Source organism: Ascidiella aspersa, chromosome 4 (assembly GCF_963924565.1).
Source record: "Ascidiella aspersa chromosome 4, kaAscAspe10.2, whole genome shotgun sequence".
In the NCBI taxonomy this organism is placed as follows: domain Eukaryota; kingdom Metazoa; phylum Chordata; class Ascidiacea; order Phlebobranchia; family Ascidiidae; genus Ascidiella; species Ascidiella aspersa.
Window position 1 is genome coordinate 18,038,764 of NC_139450.1, and position 22,452 is coordinate 18,061,215.

The window sequence follows — 22,452 nt, forward strand, 5'->3', positions numbered from 1 at the left end:
CAAGAAAAGTGTCTTACTTAATGTTCATAGTGTTGGCATGCTTATGTATCGCCCACAGCTCGGACGGCACGACAAATTAGATTGGAAATTATCATTTTAAAACTAGAATTTCCTTTATTCAATTTACATATCCGCATTAGTTTCTCATCGCAATATGAATGGCTAAAACGAGGACTATATTACAACAAGATTTGCATAGGCTAATTTAAGACCCAATAATTTAACAAATGTCTATCATTTTTTTCCCATTTAAAAACTTTGCGCGGGAAAAGTCGGTCCAACAAACTTAGCGCACTGTATGCTTTAATATGTCGAATTCTGAACAAGAATTATCTATAGTTGTTCCACTCTTCAACCTAAAATTGTTCTCAAATTGTTTTAAAGACCTTGCAAAATATACCCGTTAAAACCTCCGAAAATAGTACCTAGTAAAAATCCAGCAATGTACTAATTTCTATGTAAATTTTGATATAATTAACTAAAACATGTTTTGTAGTCTTTGTATTCATTTATAATCCGCTGCATTTGTGAATAGAGCTCTTGAAGCTAAACACTTCGTCCCCGATACAGAAACTGTCTTCATATGTAACCGTTAAAAATTAAAACAAAATATTATTTGAACATGTCAGATTGGTGAATAAAATGTTTAATATTTGGAAACCTCGGTTAATGCCAAAGAATGAAAAAGTAATAAAACTTTATTTTAAGCCTTAACGAGTATATTGATCACCGCGTAAATTGCACCTACATTACCAACGAAGTTACAAAGCAGTTTGGTATCTCCCACGAAAAGATAAGCATTATCGTGGGCAAAATAGCGCAATAGTAAGTGGAAAATACACAAACCATAATAAAAAACAAGTGTGTTGTACAAGTTAACAACGTATGGCAGAAAGCGTGCGAAACAAAAAAACATATGATCTACGATTCAATCTGTCCGACAATCTCAACGTCTCCTCCATTGCTGCTGCTTACAACGGTAATCCAAGTCTCCTCTTTGTTCGGCATGGTAACGAAACTCTCACAATTAGGTTCGATGAAATCGCCGTCGTTTCCTGCGTTACGCAGTTCAACCTCCCGCAGAATCGAACCAACGGTTATCGACGTAAGCAGGTACACGAGACTGCAAAATAAATTTTGTCAATTGCTTGCTTTAAACTGCTGGTGCTTCTATTTGGCAGGCAGTGTTACCTTTCCTCTGGATTTTTTCTGCTTCCGCCAAATGCAAACGGTATGAAAGTACGCGGATCTGGAACATCCGGGTTATGCTTCAAAAACCGAGATGGGTCAAACCTTCAATAAATGAAATACAAATTCACTAGTCGAACCCGGTTACGAGGCAACACGACGTTACCTAAGAGCTAGTATGACATTATCTCACAAAACACTGTTTTGTGCAGAATTGACGTCTTATACCTCCTGTACAACATTTAACAATATACACGTTATAACTTACAAGCATGGTTCAGGAAACAACGTTTCGTCTTTCATTAAAACTGATATTGCCTCAAGGATCGGCGTCTGCGTAAAAAATATTTTTTGTGATAATAATTTAAAGTAGGCCTACTAAACAGAATGAATAAAATCAATAAAGTTCATCTTCACAAGCTAACAATGAACAGTTTTCTAAGTGATTTCAACATACTTCGTTACTATGAGAACGGTTGGTAAATTAACTAACTAATCATAACATCGTTACCTAATTTAACATATCCAACGCTTAAACGAAAAAAATTACGTATCAATCACTAAATCGAGACAAGCAATATTTCCAAAAATAAAAAAATTAACAAAATATTAAATATTAGGTATTTCTTCATGTTATCTCACATTTTTTTCCACAACATGCTGATTAATTGATAAATCCATGTCCTGTTGGCGACCGGCCCATGAAAATATTTCTCCACAACGTATGCTCTCTTTTATCAAACATTTCATGTAACTATAATAAAAATATCCCGTTAAAGATTAACTCTCGTTATGGTAAACATTTGGAATATTATTCGCTTCAACAAAAAAATAGACAAAAACAAATTGCACAAAATATGCATAGTTTAACATATGTTTTTAATATATAGTGGAGGGTCAAAAACTAACTAAAAAGGTTTCGGTGGGCGATAACAAAGAATTATACATTAAAACGTGTGTTTATGAGCGTACAAAACAACTTCACAAGTTGTTTACCATCTTCCTTAACATCACATCACATCATTAAATATACATATGCCCAATGACTGGTATTCAAAGGAGTTTATTTATTAAGTACACAATAGCCATTTTTTTAGACTACAGATGAGTTCAGGACTTAACAACATAGACAGGTGTTACTTACAATACAAAGGCAATAAAAAAAATACGCGAGGGGTCTTTGTCTTAAAAAGATTCCCACAGAACTTTTCAAACATGTAACAAAAAAGGCAAAAAACTCAACTTAAGTTATAAAATTAATGATAGCAAAAGTCACAGTTTTATGTATTTGTTTTCCATTTAAGATCACAAGTTATGCGTGTATACCATATCAAAAGGGGGCAAATAACAAATTATCTGACATAAACTATAAATATGTGTTAATTGATTTAAATAAACAATACTATTCAACCAGCGTTAACTTGAAAAAAAGTTATTAACAAAGTTACGTGTTATCGACGAGGGTGCCCGGCATTACGTCCATTGAAATGGCATCCTTCATGTGGTCTCTTAATTTCTTTTGTGGCTTAGGATTAACAGCGAGATAGTACATAGTCCATGTTAACACTGCAAGAAAGGTAAATACTTTTGAAAACGGACCAGGGTACAGATTAAATAGTTCTGCCACTAATAGTAACTTTTGAGGGTTTCATGAAATTCGGACTTCCAACTTTAACAAACAATCTAAGAACAAATCTAGTCTTAATATTCCCAGCTTAAGATCAAAACGAAAATCATTTAGTTTAAGTTAAAACCTTACTGGTGTTAGAGTGATGAACGTTATTAAAGTTTGCTATAGGAAAACTAAAGTAACATATTTTTTTCAACATTATTAGTAAAATAAATTAATGGGTTAATCTCTTATTCCTAGGAACAAAATTGGGTCCGCTAGGAGAAAAAGTTCACTCTCCTTCAGCAATCGAATATGACATGCGAAGGAGTAGGAAAATATGTCACCTGCAGTGGTTATTTGAATCCCCATGGTAAAAAGTGTAATGACATCACTAAGCATCTGTTCATCTGTTAATTTAACATTAGACCCAGCTAACAGGCCATCTATAATAGACAGGTTGGATGATTTCTTGTGTTGTTTCCATTGATGTTCTATGGCATCTTGGAATATTATTTGCAAATCTTCAGTGGCTGAAAAAAAGAGGTATTTATAATACAGTATAACTAAATACAAATGTAACTTGGGTATAGAAAAGAAACACTGAAACATATTAAATAAAGTTTAAGTCATCATGAACACAAACTTCTTGTATTTCTTGTTGCCATAATTTGCTTAAATCGCTGTTCAAATACCTAAAAAAGTTTTTCTTCGCATAATAGAGCCTCATTATATATTTGTTAAAGGGTTTGCGACCTTAACAAACTGTAAAAGCACTGTGGCAACAAATCCTTTCTTTCAAACACTAAAGAGCCATTGGTATGCATATGCTTGACATAACAATTTAGCTTCAAATATATACCTAGGCAATTAAGAATCTAGCATAACAATACAGAATAAAAAACAAAATATTTTTGTTCTTTAGATCTTTCACTTTGCTTACAAGCCAGGTTGATTTTATCATTGTGTAGACTGTAGAAAGATCTATCATAAATATAAAAGTTTGTATGATTCCTTTAAAAAAGAAGAATAGTTGTTAAAGAAGGGGCATGAAGTCGTAGCAAAATAACCCTTCAAAATGCCGGGAGTTTAGTTATTAGGGTGTGCAAAAACTAAAATGCCGTTATTTTTAGAGTGCATAAAATGCTGAAATTAAAAGGCAATGAGAACACAATTTTTTACATGTAAAGAAAACAAGAGATATAAAGTGACTTGGGGTAAAAAAAAAACTTTGCTAAAGTTGGGGTAAAAAAAAACAATGCCATCACACCTAAAGTATATATAATTTTTTTTTTAATTTTTTTTTCAGGTAAAAAATACATTCTTGGCCTAACCAAGAAGCCCTCAACCATCCTAATTTTTTTTCTCTGAGTAAAGTTATGCTGGTTTAAACAACAGTTGTTAAATCCGTATCTTAAAAAGTTTTGTAAGACCATTAGAAAGTTTTGTGTAATTTGTATACAACCAAGTTTGTGGCAATGGCCTTTATTCTATGTTGTGTCATAACATTGATCTATTAAACCAAAAATACCCTACTTTCCTAGCTTTTTTAGTTTTTTAGATATTTTTTTTTACCCCAATCAATTTTATGGGAATGGGGTAAAAAAAACAGTGTTTTTTATTACACCAATGTCATTTTTTTACCCCATAATTGTTATTTTGTGATTTTTAGGTTTGAAAAGTAAACTAAATATGCCTAGCAAATATGTAGCAATACCAAAGCTACATAATGAGGCTTGTTTGTAGACCATGATCTAAAAACACTAAGGTAGACAACTTTTCAAGAAAGTGTATCGCGATCCAAATCAATACCACATGAAGGTATAATTATGCTCAAACAGGCAAAAAAGATTAAATTGAAACTTCTAGGTCTATTCTCTTCAGGTTAATTTCAAAAATTTGCTTTTAACAGTAGGAAAGAAATACCTTGAGATGTTAAACTTCTATAAATTTACATTAGTACGAAAAGTAGAAATTTATTTTTAGTAAATATAACAAGTGGCCCAGAACCTGAACAAGTGCAGATCACGGAGATAGACTTGCAATTATTTTAGACTTGTCCCATAATACAGGGGAAAGATATGAATGTTTTTGTGTTGATGAGGATGAAATAAAGGCAACTTAGCAAATTTCTTCATAAAAAAGTAGAAAAAGCTAAAAATTTCAGTTTGTCTTTGGACTGGCCCACAAATCTAAAAACTCATGTTGTTGAGGTAATTTACTTCTTCTGGGGCCTAGAAATACCACTGATGATCAGTGCTAACTGTGGAAAGGCACAGTTTTAATTTACCAGGAAAAAATTAGTTGCTAAAAAGATTTTAAACAGGTGCAAATTCGGAGTACCATAATGAAAAAAAAAAAATTTTTTTTTACTTAAATTCTCTTTACAATAAAGGTATTAATAAAATTTGTGTGCTGTTGTGGCTTTGAAAGAGCATTTTTAGTCTATTTACTACAAATAAAGTCAAACCTGCTTCTAAAAATAATTATAAATGGTCCTAATTTACAATTGTTTTTTTTTACCCCGGCATTGTTTTTTTTGCCCTTTTATCAGGGTAAAAAAAACAACAGATTTTGTTAAATAATTTTTTTATTTTATATTAAAATCAAAAATCCTTTATGTTGTTGGAAAGGTAGACCCATCAGCTCAGTAAGAATGAAAAATGTTGCGAAAAACAAAAGTTAGGCAGACAAGTTAGCTAAAATTGTTTTTTTTTACCCCGCTTGACTATACCTCTTTTAACATCTTTATTATCCTTTAGTGATTCATTTTTGCTTGACGCAAGAACTTCATTCCAGCACTGTCAAATCAAAATTATTCAAAGTAAGTAAAATGCAGCTAAAATAGGAAGCACTAACTGAAACATACCAAATCCCACGCCGTGTGCAGTTTAATCACAAGCTTCTCATCAGTGAAATAACTTCCAAACATCATAAAGCAAACTGCTTTTGTGGCAAGTCCTCTAATATGTTGGGAAAGTGGAATATGTTGATCAGTAGGAACCTTTTTCCATTTGTTGGCAAGCTCTTGCCCAATCTAATGTGAACATTGTTTAAAACAACATAATATACATTTATACATGCATATGTCACCTTTATTTTAGGTAAGCTTATAACTAGGGCCAGTAAAAGTCATGAAAGTCATAACTTTTGGGTTGGGTACATAAAGTAAAGTAAAGTAAAGTTAGGGGTGAAATCAATCACGGGTACACAACTGAAGAAAAAAATATTTCAATTCTAAAGTTCAAGAAACACTAAAACTATTGACCTGAAAGTTTGAATGGTACCCATGTTCGAGCAGAAAAAGCATTTGGTGATTTTTTTATCAGCGAGCAAACACACACCATAATATTTAAGATTAGCTTTTATCTTGCAGGCTAGCTTTTTATTTGACCAATCCCTCACTTTCAACTAAATTTTTATTGGCTACTTTCAAACCGGTGTTCTATTTAAAGAATAAAATAAGGCACAGATCTACTAATTTTAGTTTGCAGTAATGTTTTAAAATCTTCCACAATCACAAGATGAATTGCCATCTCATTAAATCACAATTTCAACAAGATTCCTAGAATATTTTCTGAATGTCTTATCAATGTATGCTGGCTTCATGGAAAATGGGCGAATTCACCTAGTTAAAAATTCTGAACCCCATCCCCCTTCTGGGATTTCTGGATACCCCCAAGTGTGTGGTAGTGTGGTACACATTAATTGTCCACAGAGCTATGGTAAGTTGAGCACCTCTTTGGATGAAAAAATAAAAAATAAACTCAAAAGTTAAAAAAAAAACAATAAAACCAGAATCAGACAGTTTTTAAACAAATATATATTTCGCCTATACTGGCAGCGTCAGTTCCTGTAAGTAAAGTAAAATACTAATAAAATTATTAAAAAAGCAACATTGTGTATAAGCTGAGTCTAATGCGAGGTAAAATCTTTTTTTGTATGTTGATGGTGGCATTACTTATTTTAAACCATTAAGTTTCGCTCAATTCAGTTAATTTCATTGGCCGCTGTTCTAAAAATAGAATTTCAAAACATATAGCGGGTTTAGGTTGAAGTTTATTAAATGTGTTCAACAGCATAGCACGTAACGTAGCAGCTTTGTCGTTCTATCCTTGTAGTCGAATGTTTTCATTATCACTTTATGGCCCCTCCATCAGGTTGAAAACAAATTCTTTGCTTGTCACATGTACCGTGCTCAACAAAGTTTACAAGAAACCATGGTTGGTGCAACAAAGCACCTGTTTTAATTGAATTGTTCCACTTTTGGTTGTAACTGTGGCATCATACCTTTACTATGTTTGTGTCCACACAGACAGCAGTTAACCCATGGTGATAATTTTCCAGGGGCTGGGCTAGCATCGTCTGATGTTTTCCCCAATAGATTTGTAATTGGTTAAAATTCCTCCCAGTGTTGGTGGTCGTTTAAATTGCATGGGGTTGAAGACCCTTTCGTTTTAGTGATTTTAGGCAGTTTAGGAAACGCTTTTCAGGAAACTTTTTACTTAATGCATACTGCTTTCATATGTTTTTTGACTTTTTTATTAATTTTATTATTACTTCGCTATGTATCTGTATTTACTTTATTTATAGGAACTGGCGATGCCTGTATAGGCAATATATATATTCATTTAAAAAATGTCTAATCCTGGTTTTACTCTGGTTTTTAAACTTTGAGTTTTATTGTTAATATATGCGTCAGCAGAACAGTGATGCCACAATTTTGGTATCAAGTGAGGCAAGCCTTGAAACATGTCACACGGCAGATTTGTACCAAAAATGTCCCACAATGTCTCTTAATAGCATAGGTGTTGAACAATGGCCGTGAGTCCTGTGACCAGGAGCCGCATTTATTTTAAGGCCTAACTTGTATTGTCTTGTGCTAGGGAGTTATGGTTTTTTGATTAACACGTCTTACACTTTGTCACCTAGCTCTAAAAACAAACTGATTTATGTTAGCAATATTATTATTCCGTGGAAAACTTCTGAATTCAGATGAGGTATCGGCTCTGATCTAAAAACATAACATATAATATTATAGCTCACCTTTCTAAAATACTTTGCATGGACTTCCTTGGTAGTGGATTTCATTGAAAAATCCAGGAAATCCCTTCTTTTGAAACTTTCCATTCCATTGGTATAGAGAAAACTATGCCCACCCACCAACGGTTTCCAATGGTCAAAGAGAAAAGCTGTAAAAGATGAGGTAAACTTAAGGTTGGAAACAACTTAATTTATAAACATGCTGATTTAAAACCTAAAAAATAGCAGGGGCGATATCAAATTTAAATTTGCACTTGCAGTTAGATAAATATACAACGAACAGCACTAGTCGGACAAAATAGCACTCAGAAAATAGTTTGCATGCCATTTGAAAGTTTCGGTCCCACCTATTTGTTTTTGACCAATGATTTAACCTTCCTTCTAATTTGGGTTTATATGGTAAGAATAAAATGGAGACAATCACACACACCTAAACGAAATTGACAGCATTTTGAACCATTTACCAATCATTGTTTCTGATGAAACAACTTTGATTTAACATGAATGTCACTAAGCAATGATAAGTTTAATTTTTCCGTAATAGTTCATAGAGCTGTCTTGATAATCTTGAATACACACAAGTGGGCGACTTAACTTTACTTTGCATGATGCCTTTGGAAAGGCTTACCGAAATCAGTCAACCTAATAAGGATTTTTGTACAAGGGAGGACAGCCAAAGAGATCTATCTTGACACACAATAAGTTTTCAAATTAGTGGAAAGTTTGTCTTAAGACATGTTGCAGGTAGGTTTGTTATTAGGTGTAACTGGAAAAAATATATACTAAACAGAACATTATAACCTAAACTTAATAATTAAGACTGCTACAATTGTTTACCAGGCTGCTTAATGCATAAGATTTTTCTGATGTGTTTGTTCAATTTGTTATAGTTGTGGAAATGTGTATCAGTAGCAATTTATGCAATATTAATTAAATGATTCCTAACAAAAGGGTTGTGACCCACTATTTAACGTAGTCGGCTTGCTGACTGGATTGTCTTGTATGGTTAAAATTTATTGAGATTGGTTCTGTAACATTTTAAAGTAAATTTTCCTATTTTTTAGTTGTAAAGATGTGTATTATTTTTAAACATAATCATTATAATACACTTTACTAACAAGTTTACCAGGTGTTTCAAAAATCTGTGACCTTGGAGAAAAGTATTTAAAGTCAGCTACAGAGACAACCAACTTCTTTTGTAGTTGAAATGCAACAACATAACCATACTCAGAATGCAGATCTCTTAAATATTCATGCAATGAGCCAGCTCTTTCCAAATCACTAAGGTTTCCATCCCTGCAATAAAATAATTATTACTTATTTAGGATAAAATCATAAAAGTGTGTCAAAAATAGATAACAAATTAAAAACCTTAACTTTAATTTTCTCTTAACATAAATATAAAGGTGATTTGAAATGAACATAGTTTATTGGGGGAAACAAGCTATTGGAAAATATTAAACAGTACATGCATATCAACAACACAAGAACAGTTCAATAAAACTACCAGTCTAGTAAATCTAGGTGAAAATTGGCCTAATCTTAAAATTAATTACAAGAGAAGGTTTTGTCATCAATGTGAGTTGGCTCTAGACCAGGCGTGGACAATTATTTATTTTTTACCGCAGGCCGCATGAGAAACATAAAATGTTGTGGTGGGCCGTGTCAAAGTATTAAAACTAATTATGAATTGATCATGATTAAACATTGAAAGAAACATTGTGAGTGACGGTTTTACAGATTGGGCAGAGAATTAATGAACTTGACTTATACAATACTTAACAGTGGGTAGGATCTCAAAGGGTTAAAATAGCTAGTCTATTATTATGAATATTTAAACCTGTCTTTTTGCTAATATTTTGAGGGGGACATATTGACGCATTTAGCACAAATAAAAGATACAAGGCTTTAATCAAGTGGTGGGGGCGATAACCCAACACCTCAAGGTTAAATTACGTGAAAATTTTTCACAGAACAACTTATAATGACTCGTTTGCTTTTTGAGGCTTTAAGTTGCCGGTGTGTTTCTTGCGATACAATGGACAAGTGCAAAAAAAAATCATTTATAAACGTTAGGCTAAGTTTGACAAACTTTGTTTGAAAGAGTGTCACAGTGCAGAGGGCCACTTTTGTCTATGAAGATGCTCAAAAACGCGTGAATTAAAAGACAAAATAAATTTGCGCAAAACCCAAAAACAATTTCCCATTTAGTCTTTAATACAGGCTAAAAATTGAGTTTGGTGGGGTCAAGCATAGTCCCTGAAAAGTGTATATATATGTTACAACCAAACATGTGGAAAGTCGTCTTGGTTTGTATTTTTAAGTATAAATAGAGTAAGAATAGAGCAGGCCAGATTAAATTGCTTGGCGGTCCATATTTTGCCCAGGTCTGCTCTAGACGAGTAATTACCACTCCTTTGCTCCCGCTGTAATTAGAGAGCGACTAATATTCAGTGTCACCCAGACAATACAGATTGAATTTGGATTGCAAAACTTTAGGATATAAGTTTTTAGAATTAGACATTCTACTTTGAACAACTAAAAAAATTGACACTCTTGCTTATTTTAACAGATTTCAACAAATCTATTTTATAGATTTGTGATAAAGTAGATGAGTGGTGACAAATGTAAGTCAATTTACTTTTTCACAACTGTTAATACACTATTTTTATTATTTTAGCCACAAAAATGAAAGTGCACAGTTGGAGGATATTTTGTTGTGATAGCATGAAAAATTTAATTATTTACGATTATTTATTAGACACAGTCTAGTTTCCTGAATTTGCTTTAAATAATAAGCTGCATTTACATTGTTTTTAGTTTTTGTTCGATTTTTATTGTAAGTTTACATTGTTTGTTCTGGCAGAAGTGATATTTTTTTTTAATTTGGCAGTTTATTTATACTTTATTAAGCATTATTAAATGCATGAATCTTTTAGTTTTCATATCATTTATAACAACTTAAAGTTTGCCAACAACTGAAAAAAGAAAAAAAAATAACAACTGAAAGTTTGCAGAAAACTTAACATCTACAACCAAAAAGTTAAAATAAATAAAAACCTACTTCACATCGGAAGATTCTGGACCAGGAATAGTTGTTTGTTTGTTGGAACCCTGTAAACAATTAGTATTAAAAAGAACTTAGGTTATGGAGCAATCTAAAATCAACCATTTATGGAAAATTTGAACTTTACTTACTGGGTAGAGATAAAAAAGCAAGCACAGAAGAAAGACAATAAGTATAACAACAAAAATTGCCAGGCCGCCAATTGTAAAATGAACTTCTACCATATTGTAGGGCAACTATCTGTTACTGAAATACCTAGTAAAAAACATACAAATTAAAACAAAATGAGTGCTAAAAAATATATTTTATAAACAGTGGTGGTATTCAATTTTTTTGTTAGCCGGTTCTATCACAAAACATATATTTTTCGGCCGGTACTGTTACAAAAAGTGAAGTATTATTAAAAAAAGTATTATTGAAAAAAATTTAATGAATTCCCCCCAAAAAATTGTCGTTTTTGGCGTATATATCTTTCTATTTTGATGTAGTATTTCAGCCGAAAAAAAAATTGGCGTAAATCTTTGGCAGACACAAACTATGGAATGCAGTCAGGCTTCAGCCTAAACTACAAAAATCATGTTATTTAATATAAGTCACAATCTGTGACCAGAGTTTAGTAGAAATTCAGCCAGTAACTCAATACTATTTTCATTAAGCATTAAGGTTCTTCAAGTTATATTCAACATAAAGCTTATTAAAAAAAAGGTGCTGGTCTAGAACAGTGCTCTGCAACCGGTGTGCCGCGAGTCCATGTCAGGTGTGCCGCGACGTCCCAGTATGTGTGTTACTTACATTTTATAATTATACTTTTGTACAGCAGATTATAACAAAAATGATGCATCAAGGCAGACATTTTAACTTTATGCAATAATCAATGTAAATTTTTCTTAATATGTAAAACTGTGACCTATGTTACTTCCAATCGCCGGAAGTTAAATTTTAAAACATCTTTTTAACTAACTAAATAACAGGCTATAAATTTTCAGCAAATGATTTTTAACCACGATACAATTAGATCCAAAATCGCCGAAAAAAATCAAGGTTAAATTACAAAATATGTTGATTAACTTTATAGATTATCTGTAAACTATCTATCTATTTATAAATATGCTGTTGCTACCAGGCATAGTATATTTAAAAAAGGTTCCTCTGGCAATATATATTATTTTCTACCAACGTTTCGGCTTACTATCCGGCAAGCCTTCGTCAAAAAATATCTATCTATTTGACTATTTCTAAATATAATTTCTTTAAATTCAAGATATTAATTGTTATAAAATTATGGCGCTCTTTCATTATTGTACGTAAAAATTAAATAAAAAAAATAAAAAATTTAATAACATTTTTTTTTTCAAATGCCGCATACCACAACACATATTGTTTGGGTTAGGGTGCGGGTTAGCGTTTGGTTGAGGGTGGGTCAAGTTATTATTAATAATAAACACAATATTACTTGACCCACCCTCACCCAAACGCTAACCCGCACCCTAACCCAAACAATATGCGTTGTGGTATGCGGTATTATTATTTTTTTTTTGCATAACTTTTCACGTACAATAGTGAAAGAGCGCCAAAATTATTACTATGCAAGCCCCTATTTCGTTCTCATATACTTATCCAACATAGAGAGTCATATTGACATTGACATGTCACGGAACCCATTAATTTACTTTTTTTTTGTTAAAGTTAGACAAGCCATTAAAATTAAAAGTGCAACTGGAGTCTGAGGTATTTGTCATACCTGCGCGAACTTGGCGCGCTGGAATAGGTTTTGGGCAATATTTCCGAAAGTTGTGACGATACACAGTTGAAATTTTTACACAGTCCTTGTATTGGCTACATCTTTCCAGCAATCACACTTTTAGCGAAAAATATTGAAAAAAAATATGAATATTAATATTCAGCGATATTAACCAGGGAGTCGAACCGTTTGACTTTTCCGGTTCAGGTTCGGTTCGGGTTCAAGATTTTTTTCGGAATCCGGTTCAGTTCCGGTTTCGGTTCGGAGGAATTTAAAAGTTCCGGCTCAGCTCCGGTTCAACCATCGCTATTTCAAAACTGGTTCATAAAGGTCCGGTTCAGACACAATATAATTTGCGTTAAATCTCAAAATGTGGGTCGATAAATGTAGAGAATAATTTGGAATTGTAAGTCATTTAATCTAAGTTACGTGACTTAAAAAAAAAAAAAATAGAAACTCAATATTGAAATATCTAAAAAATAAAAAATCATCGATCACTCAATATTCATATTTTTTTCATAAAATTTCGAGCATGGCGTAACTTGACTCTGTAAAATAGAAGTTGTGACGTCATGCAGGAGCGAACCGCTTTTATTTACAGGTTCGGTTAAGGTTCAGGTACTTTAAAATTATTCGGTTCAGTTCCGGTTCGGCTCCTTAAAATCTTATAAAAACCGGTTCAGGTTCGGTTACGGTTTGGAAAAAATTGACCCAAAACCGGTTCATAAAGTTCCGGTTCGGTTCCGGTTCGACTCCCTGATATTAACCCTTAACTGTTGAGCCAACAAGTTCAAATTTTAACGATATAAACTAGGAGGCATCCACCTTCAAAATAAGACATAAATCATATTTAAATTCATTCGGACTGGGTGTTTACTGTTTCTTTGAAAATTCAAAACTGCCCAAATTCGAAAAAACGCCTTTCGTAATTAATGTTCGCATAAAACAATTAAAAATGACGATACAAAGTTGAAATTTTTACACAGTCCTTGTATTGGTTACATCTTTCCAGCAATCACACTTTTAGCGAAAAATATTGAAAAAAAATTAATATTAAAAAATATGAAATCCAATCTTATATTGTTTAATGTGTTCTATAGTAGCAGCACAGCGATTTTTATAAACTTCCTCAGAGAGGATAGTTTTCAAAATCGCCCTTGAATTCCTCACTATACGAGTAAAAATACTGCCAATTTTTGACGATTATTAGGCTTCGAAAATGTCATTTCGTTGTAAATTTCTTAATTAGGTGAGTGGGAGACCAATCTTATTTTGTTACATGTGTTCTATAGTAGCAGCACAGCGATTTTTATAAACTTCCTCAGAGAGGATAGTTTTCAAAATCGCCCTTGAATTCATCACTATAGCCTACGAATAAAAATACTGCCATTCTTGACAAATATTAGGTTTCGAAAAAGTCATTTCGTTGTAAATTTCTTAATTAGGTGAGTGGAGGACCAATCTTATTTTGTTACATGTGTTCTATAGGAGCAGCACAGCGATTTTTATAAACTTCCTCAGAGAGGATAGTTTTCAAAATCGCCCTTGAATTCTTCACTATACGAGTAAAAATACTGCTATTTTTTGACGAATATCAGGCTTCGAAAATGTCATTTCGTTGTAAATTTCTTAATTAGGTGAGTGGGAGACCAATCTTATATTGTTTAATGTGTTCTATAGTAGCAGCACAGCGATTTTCATAAACTTCCTGAGAGAGGATAGTTTTCAAAATCGCCCTTGAATTCTTCACTATATGCGTAAAAATACTGTCATTTTTTGACAATTATTAGGCTTTGTAAAAGTCATTTCTTGATTTCTTCACTATAGCCTACGAATAAAAATACTGCCATTTTTGACAAATATTAGGCTTCGAAAAAGTCATTTCGTTGTAAATTTCTTAATTAGGTGTGTGGGAGACCAATCTTATTTTGTTACATGTGTTCTATAGTAGCAGCACAGCGATTTTCATAAACTTCCTCAGAGAGGATAGTTTTCAAAATCGCTCTTGATTTCTTCACTGTACGAGTAAAAATACTGCTATTTTTTGACGAATGTCAGGCTTCGAAAAAGTCATTTCGTTGTAAATTTCTTAACTAGGTGAGTGGGAGACCAATCTTATATTGTTTAATGTGTTCTATAGTAGCAGCACAGCGATTTTCATAAACTTCCTCAGAGAGAATAGTTGTCAAAATCGCCCTTGATTTCTTCACTATACGAGTAAAAATACTGCTATTTTTTGACGAATATCAGGCTCGAAAAAGTCATTTCGTTGTAAATTTCTTAATTAGGTGAGTGGGAGACCAATCTTATATTGTTTAATGTGTTCTATAGTAGCAGCACAGCGATTTTCATAAACTTCCTCAGAGAGGATAGAAACAAGCTGTGAAAACATAATTATCATTAGCACAACGCAAGACTATGACGTCACAATATACAATTCAACTCACCAAAAACGTGGAAGGAAAATAACGAAACAGTACCAAGAGTTTGGTCAACAAAACTTCAAAGTTCAAACTGGAAATAAATCACAAATTCAGTTTAACTAAGTCACTTATGTAGCAACCAAGAATTAGTAAAAAATGCAAACTATCTTACCGAGTTATCGACAGTTTCATGCATAACAGTTCACTGCATTTACAGCCACAATTTACATATTGTACATCTGCAGTATACAAATACAAACTCCTAAATAAACTTATCTTGATGGTTTACTTTTACTTAAACACCTTTAGGTATACATTTACCAGTCAACAACAAGCAAAATAACTTTTAACGAATTCAACTGAAACAGCCTACAAAAATGACGAAACGAAATGTTATAATATCACGATGCGCAACCATGCGTCTGTAGCAGCTAGCGCTGCTCCATATTATTACCGGCTTGAAACCCCGGCCATCCAGATGAAGCAGGCTGGCCGGTTGTGACGTCGTCACACCAGCCTCTGTGAATTCGTTAAATTGACAGCTTATTGCCTGATCGTGTTTTAGTCGATTGTCCGAGTTTCCTCTTTTTCGATGCGTCGCCGAATCGAACTGTTGTGAATTATATTTAACGCCATCTGGTATTAAGCATAAAAGGGAATTTATTTTATACCAAAAACAGCGGTCCCACTGTTCACTTAGCTGGAGTCAGATCGCTACGTACCGTACACGGAGGTAATTTATTGTACGTATATCGTAAGTACCTGTGAGTACTGTTTGTCGTTGTTTTGTTTATTGACAATAAACATTCTTTCATTGTGCTTAAAACCCACAAATTGTTGACGCACCCGACGTGATACTGAACACGCATAATACCTTTTGACTAACTAATATTCTAAAATAATTATTATTAACCTGTAGCATCATAAGTAATAATTAGTGGATAATTTGGAATTTATAGTATTGTGTATTTATCAAATATGTTACGATTTATGATTTGTCACTTTTTCACGCCTTTTTCCAAACACTCGCTGTTACACTGAGAACAAAGCATTCGGCTGTTTCACACATGAATAATGTTATATCGTGACACATATATTTCCGTTATAGATAAAATTGTTAAAGTTCCCGGCTGCCAAAAAGGCTCCGGATTATAAATCATTTCCGCTTTTTGGTGTCGCCTTTCCTCTTTTATGCAAACTTTCAACTTATATATGCGAATCCTTATATCAATATATATCCAGTCTTGTCTAGTCAATATAGTGAGTGGTTGTGCTTGCCGACATTAGCCGGTTTGCCCATAATAGCCAACACAAACTGTGTGGAATTGTAATCAGACAACAGCAATGCTTATTGAAGTAATAGTGAGGTTGATTGCCGAGGCAAATTAGTTTAATGAGACTTGTAATCTAAACGCCTGCCTCAAATTGGTGCCCCGAGAGAGGAAAAAAAATAACTCTATTTCTTATGGCCAAGAAAAGTCGTCGAACAAAGCTCAAAGAGAAAATGTACCTTAATCTGTACGGACTACATACAAACGACCGCCTAAAAACTGCCATGTTTGGAACCTACAAGAAGCTAGCTGTTAGAAGAATTGATCTCGTCGAAGTATACGTCGAAAGACGCTCCATATCTTCAGCAAAGGAATTCGAAATACTAAATACAAACAAGGGTTGCCGATAAGACACCACCACCGTTTGGAATCATGGAAAACGCAATTGCACATGGATTTCACTATAACTGCGATTCTGCCTAGTTTATCAGGTGAAAAATCTATTATACTTTTAAAATAAAAACAAAATTATATATATAATAAGTAAAAATATCGACTGAAAGGTCTGTAAATTGTTTTAATGCGACTTTCTATTAAACCATTATGTATCGCATTTCGCAAATTATGTATAGTCTATATCTATGAAGTCTAAGCTTAAACGTCGATCGCACGATCTTTTGATAAATGTTAAAAGAGCTTAATTTTTGTGCTTGTGGCTCAATGGTTTGAAATCAACGCGTTAAACTTGTGAATCACGACTTAATTTTGTTGTGCACGAAATAATTTCGTGTTAAATTTCCGAATTATTTTAAACATTTGGTACGTTTTGGGTTTTTGTCTGTTTTTCTCTCATCACGCAGCCGCGTTTACACACGAGTTTAAACATCTCGTATCAAGCATAATGATTTATCCACACGCGAAACATTAGCTTTCAAATCACAACTTTAGGAACACCCAATTTCCTGCCTTTTGTTGAAAGCAATAGTGAATAAGTAGCAACTTCAAAGCGTATTTTCTTGTGATGCGTCGTTATTTTAAAACTTACATTGAACGAATTGTGCAAACTAAAATATGCAAATTTTTAAGGAAATGTTGCTCAATGTTAAAAATCAATAGAATTTAATTCCGAACAAATAACTGCCCCTCCTTTATTTTGTTTTCATAGTTTCACGTTTTTCACCATTTATAACGGAAGGACGTGAACGAGAAAGAGAGACAACAACAAAACGCCTGTCGTACGTTGACTTATCGACAGAAGAAAACATCTTGTTGTTGAACGTGTTGCAAAAAGCTACAACTCGTGACTCATTGCCTTGTTCATGTTCATTTCGCTCAAATCGTATGAAGCACTTTCTAACAAAAGTCAATTGTGTTAAAAAAAAATAGAAACCTTTCGGGTATATTGCGAAAAGCAGCCGCCGTGTTACATTCACGACGGCAATTCATTTTGTGCTGGAGTGTCTGTAGCATCATAAGTAATAATTAGTGGATAATTTGGAATTTATAGTATTGTGTATTTATCAAATATGTTACGATTTATAATTTGTCACTTTTCACGCCTTTTTCCAAACACTCGCTGTTACACTGAGAACAAAGCATTCGGCTGTTTCACACATGAATAATGTTATATAGTGACACATATATTTCCGTTATAGATAAAAGTATTTCCCCTGGGTGAACGCGTTATTGTTAAAGTTCCCGGCTGCCAAAAAGGCGCTGGATTATAAATCATTTCCGCTTTTTGGTGTCGCCTTTCCTCTTTTATGCAAACTTTCAACTTATATATGCGAATCCTTATATCAATATATATCCAGTCTTGTCTAGTCAATACAGTGAGTGGTTTTGCTTGCCGGCATTAGCCGGTTTGCCCATAATAGCCAACACAAACTGTGTGGAATTGTAATCAGACAACAGCAATACTTATTGAAGTAATAGTGAGGTTGATTGCCGAGGCAAATTAGTTTAATGAGACTTGTAATCTAAACGCCTGCCTCAAACCTATTGTTTTGAATTACATCTATTTTTAACCTACGCTTTTGTACTTATTTTTAGTCTTATTTACCGTGTGCTATGCTTAAAATCGTTATGTCGAAGAATAACTTTTCCGTTTTGTTTTCAAAGGTTTCAAGCAAATTTGAAGCTTGCAACGTCAAAACTTCAACGCGTATAGCTGCCATGCTATGTAATATAAGGCAAGGTAATGTTTTTCCGAAACCAAAGGGAAATAATTCAAACTTTTCTATTTCTAAGCTACGGCGACCGCAAATAGGCTCCTTTTCCAAAACTCTTTTTCCTTTCTCTAAAAAGAAATTTACAGAAAGAAATGGTGTACCAATTCCATCTGCTACAGTTGTTTCACCGACTGCAGTGCCAATCTCGTCTAACGATTCTGTTTCTCAACCTGCAGCTTCTCTTTCAGCTGAGCTGCAGTTTGACAACGACCAACAAAATTCAAATTTCGAAGCCGCTCCATCGTCGTTTTGCAACACGGCAAAACCTTTGAATGTTCCGGTAAAATCTTTTCAGCCTGTTGCAGTTACGTCCAACAGCGAACTTTCATCTGCAGAAGCGATGCCTCGTCAACAAAGCGAGTTTACTGCATCTACGACGTTCAAAACATCTATGGCGACATGCTATCTAAAGCCAGACTCTATTCGAAAGGTACTTTTAACCCATCTTTTTCAACTTTCTATTTACCTAATCTTATCAGACAGGATTTCTTGCCGACCATTTGATGTTGCTGAGTTTTGCGATGCTTTGAAACGTCCGCCCGACTTAACTGCTTGCAAGAAAACCGTTCGTATTTGTTGCGAAGGAAGCAGCACTTTCCTACGACGTTTACACCTGATGATAACCTAGTAAGCTTTCATTACTTTACTTTACCTTATCTAACTACGGCCTCTTACTATTCTAACCTCTGACTATCCTATAACCTTCTTTTCCCCTTACTCTCAGCCTCTTGCTAGTTTTTTGATAGACCTCAAGTTAACGTTTTTTGGGTAATTTTTAGCGCCTATAACATTATTTTTTTTGTAAACGCAGGGATGGGCCTTGCACTAATCAAATCGAATTATATCTATAGGCTCATTACGTCGGATGGCAGCTATAGTTTATTCGTAATTTTTGTGCGCGCTATGCATTGTCAGTTATCGATACATGCCTTGTTTACCTTTTTACGCACCACGCCTGTTTTTCTCTCTAAGCCGTCGCCATTGCAAGTATGGTGTTGCTAAATTATGCGCACGTTTTAATGTTGTCATATCGGTCGAACAATGCAGATTTTAAACCGTGTTTAAGCTAACTAAATTTACGGCATAGCTGTTCAGCCATTTACAAAATTACGTCTCTTTTTTTAAGTTAAAGGTGAAATTTTACGTAAGAGAATGTTCTTCTCTCGTAAACTATTCTCTAAGCCTATAAACAAATATATTTATCTCTCACACTTACAGAAGATGCGCCTTCTAAAGTGCAATTTCCGTTTGCAGCTAACCTGCAGTCTGGTCATATATGGTTTACGGTGTTTTATCAGAGATATCACACCTAAAATACCTGACCGTTTTGTTTCTATTCCGGGCAAAGTTCCCGATGTTTTCAAGGCTACGTGATGCCTTTTTATCTTACTGACGGATGAGGTACCGTCACATGTGCATTTGGGTTACAAGCTTGCATAGTGTAACTTTTTAAGTTAACCTTTACGCCAAGGTTAAAATGTCTGTCATTTAGGGATTACTTATAAAATGGGCATGGCGTTATTTTTTTTTTCGAGTTTCAGAGATTAGCACCTTTTACTTCCTTGATTTCGGCATTCTAGAACGATAGATTCTAGGCATTTGACTGACGATTTTTCCTTTGAACATAAAATTACGATTTTTACTGCTCCATTTCTGCATTGTAGGGTACATTTAAGTATATTCGCATGTTGTTAATCGCCGGTGTAAGTATTTTTACAGTGATCGTTCAGTTACAACGAACCAGCTCAAGAACGGAGGGATTCTCGAACACATAAGGGAGCTGTTCAGCCTTTTCTCGATTAAGCTATTCACCTTCAGCTCCTCGTTTGCTAACGCGTTTGTACGAAGTGATCTTTTCATCGCCAGTCACAGCCATCTATGTCTTGTATGTTGCCACCGCTCCTGACTTGTGCAACAAAGAGTCGATCGACAAGGAGGACATGATCAACCCATGAACAATGTTTGACTCCCTGGAGGAAGAAGTCCAACATGGAGTCTCTCGGGACCTATTTTTTCAAGGACAAGGGGAGTGCATGTAGCAGCTTGCTCTGCTCCATATTATTATCGGCTTGAAACCCCGGCCATCCAGATGAAGCAGGCTGGCCGGTTGTGACGTCGTCACACCAGCCTCTGTGAATTGATCAAATTGACAGCTTATAACCTGATCGTGTTTTAGTCGATTGTCCGAGTTTCCTCTTTTTTGATGCGTCGCCGAATCGAACTGTTGTGAATTATAATTAACGCCATCTGGTATTAAACATAAAAGGGATTTCATTTTATACCAAAAACAGCAGTCCCACTGTTCACTTAGCTGGAGTCAGATCGCTACGTACCGTACACGGAGGTAATTTATTGTACGTATATCGTAAGTACCGGTGAGTACTGTTTGTCGTTGGTTTGTTTATTGACAATAAACATTCTTTCATTGTGCTTAAAACCCACACGTCACATGTAGTCGCTCGGTTCACTTTTAATTTTCAATACACAAATTTTGACTCGCTCGCGAAATGCAGCGGCCTTCGCGACCAAGTTTATTTTTGCTCGTTTGCCTGCGGTGCAGCTGCCACTGGGCCATCAGGCGCCAGCGGGAACGACGAGGCACAACTTATGAATTGGCCTCCGTAATTCGTTCCCCTTTGATCGAACTAGGACGTTCGTACAACTCCATGCTCATCGGGATGGACGGCGACGACTCTTCCAAGCGACCACGACGATCTCGGAGTTGTGTTGTCGACCAAGAGGACGATATCGTCAACTCTTATGTTCCTTTTCTCATGATGCCATTTTTTACGGGCAATGATGGTGAGCAAATATTCGCGCCCAACGCTTTCAGAACTGATCTGAAAGGTATTGGACGTGTCGCCAACCTCGACGTGCATAGCAGTCACGGTCGTTTGTGGCGGTGGGTGGTAAGCCAGCATCAGGGCTTACTCTCAGCAAATGATTCGGAGTTAGCGGTGTCTCATCATCAACATCCAGCGTGACTGGCGTCAATGGACGAGAATTCAAAATCGACTTCACTTCCAAAAGCAGCGTCTGAAGTTGATCATCGGTCAGGGTCCGTTCGTTAGTCAGGGAGGAGAGAATGCACCTGGCAGAACGAATCATTCTTTCCCACGCTCCTCCCATGTGGCTGGCGCAAGGTGGATTAAATGTCCATTGAATTTCCTTCTGTTTCAAGTATTGTTCGATATGCATCTGATTCCAATCGCGGATGCCTTGTCGGAGTTCTCGTTCAACTCCGACCAAGTTGGTTCCGTTGTCCGAGTACATGTGCAGCACAGCACCACGCCGAGCAACGAAGCAGCGAAACGCATTTATAAAGGCGTTAGTACTCAAATCAAATGCAACCTCGAGGTGAATTGCGCGTGTGGTTAGGCATGTAAACAAGCATATCCGTACCTTTTTACTTCGCTGCGTACTCTTTTGACAAGCAGCGGTCCAAAATAGTCCACTCCAGTGTATGCGAAAGGTTGCAAGTTCATCTGTAGACGAGCAGGGGGCAAGTCGGACATCATTTGACCTGCAGGCTTAGCATGACGACGGCGACACTTCAAACATTTAGTTAAGACGCGACGAATCGCGAGAGTGCCCTTCACAATCCAAAAACGCTGATTTAGCAAGCTAAGCGTGTAATTCAATCCGGAGTGACCCGATCTCTCGTGGAAGTGAACGATGATCATATCCGTCAGTAACGAATTATGAGGTAGTATGGCTGGATGACGTGCATCGTATGCAATTGGTGCCTTCTCTAGGCGGCCCCCGACTCGGAGAACTCCATCCGCCATAATTGGATCCAGTCAAAACATTGGTGACGACCTTGGTATCCTTGTGAGTTTATCTTGTCCAGAAATTCCAATCATCCATGGGGCGAAATGA

The 22,452-nt window shown here is 35.0% G+C and overlaps 2 protein-coding genes across 2 annotated transcripts; both read right to left on the minus strand.

Moving 5' to 3' along the window:
- Positions 1–682: 682 nt before the first annotated feature.
- Positions 683–11,597, minus strand: LOC146148505 (cytochrome P450 20A1-like). The gene is made up of 12 exons (XM_083387385.1): positions 11,039–11,597; positions 10,905–10,954; positions 8,967–9,136; positions 7,844–7,989; positions 5,667–5,834; positions 5,532–5,598; positions 3,145–3,330; positions 2,637–2,754; positions 1,831–1,942; positions 1,457–1,521; positions 1,192–1,293; positions 683–1,123 (listed from the first exon to the last, which is right to left on the minus strand). The coding sequence occupies exons 1-12, from the start codon at positions 11,129–11,131 to the stop codon at positions 922–924; spliced, it is 1,479 nt and encodes a 492-aa protein (XP_083243511.1). The 5' UTR covers positions 11,132–11,597; the 3' UTR covers positions 683–921.
- A 9,805-nt stretch (positions 11,598–21,402) lies between these two features.
- On the minus strand, positions 21,403–21,846 carry LOC146148506 (uncharacterized). The gene has a single exon (XM_083388050.1). The coding sequence runs from the start codon at positions 21,844–21,846 to the stop codon at positions 21,403–21,405; it is 444 nt and encodes a 147-aa protein (XP_083244176.1).
- Positions 21,847–22,452: the final 606 nt, after the last annotated feature.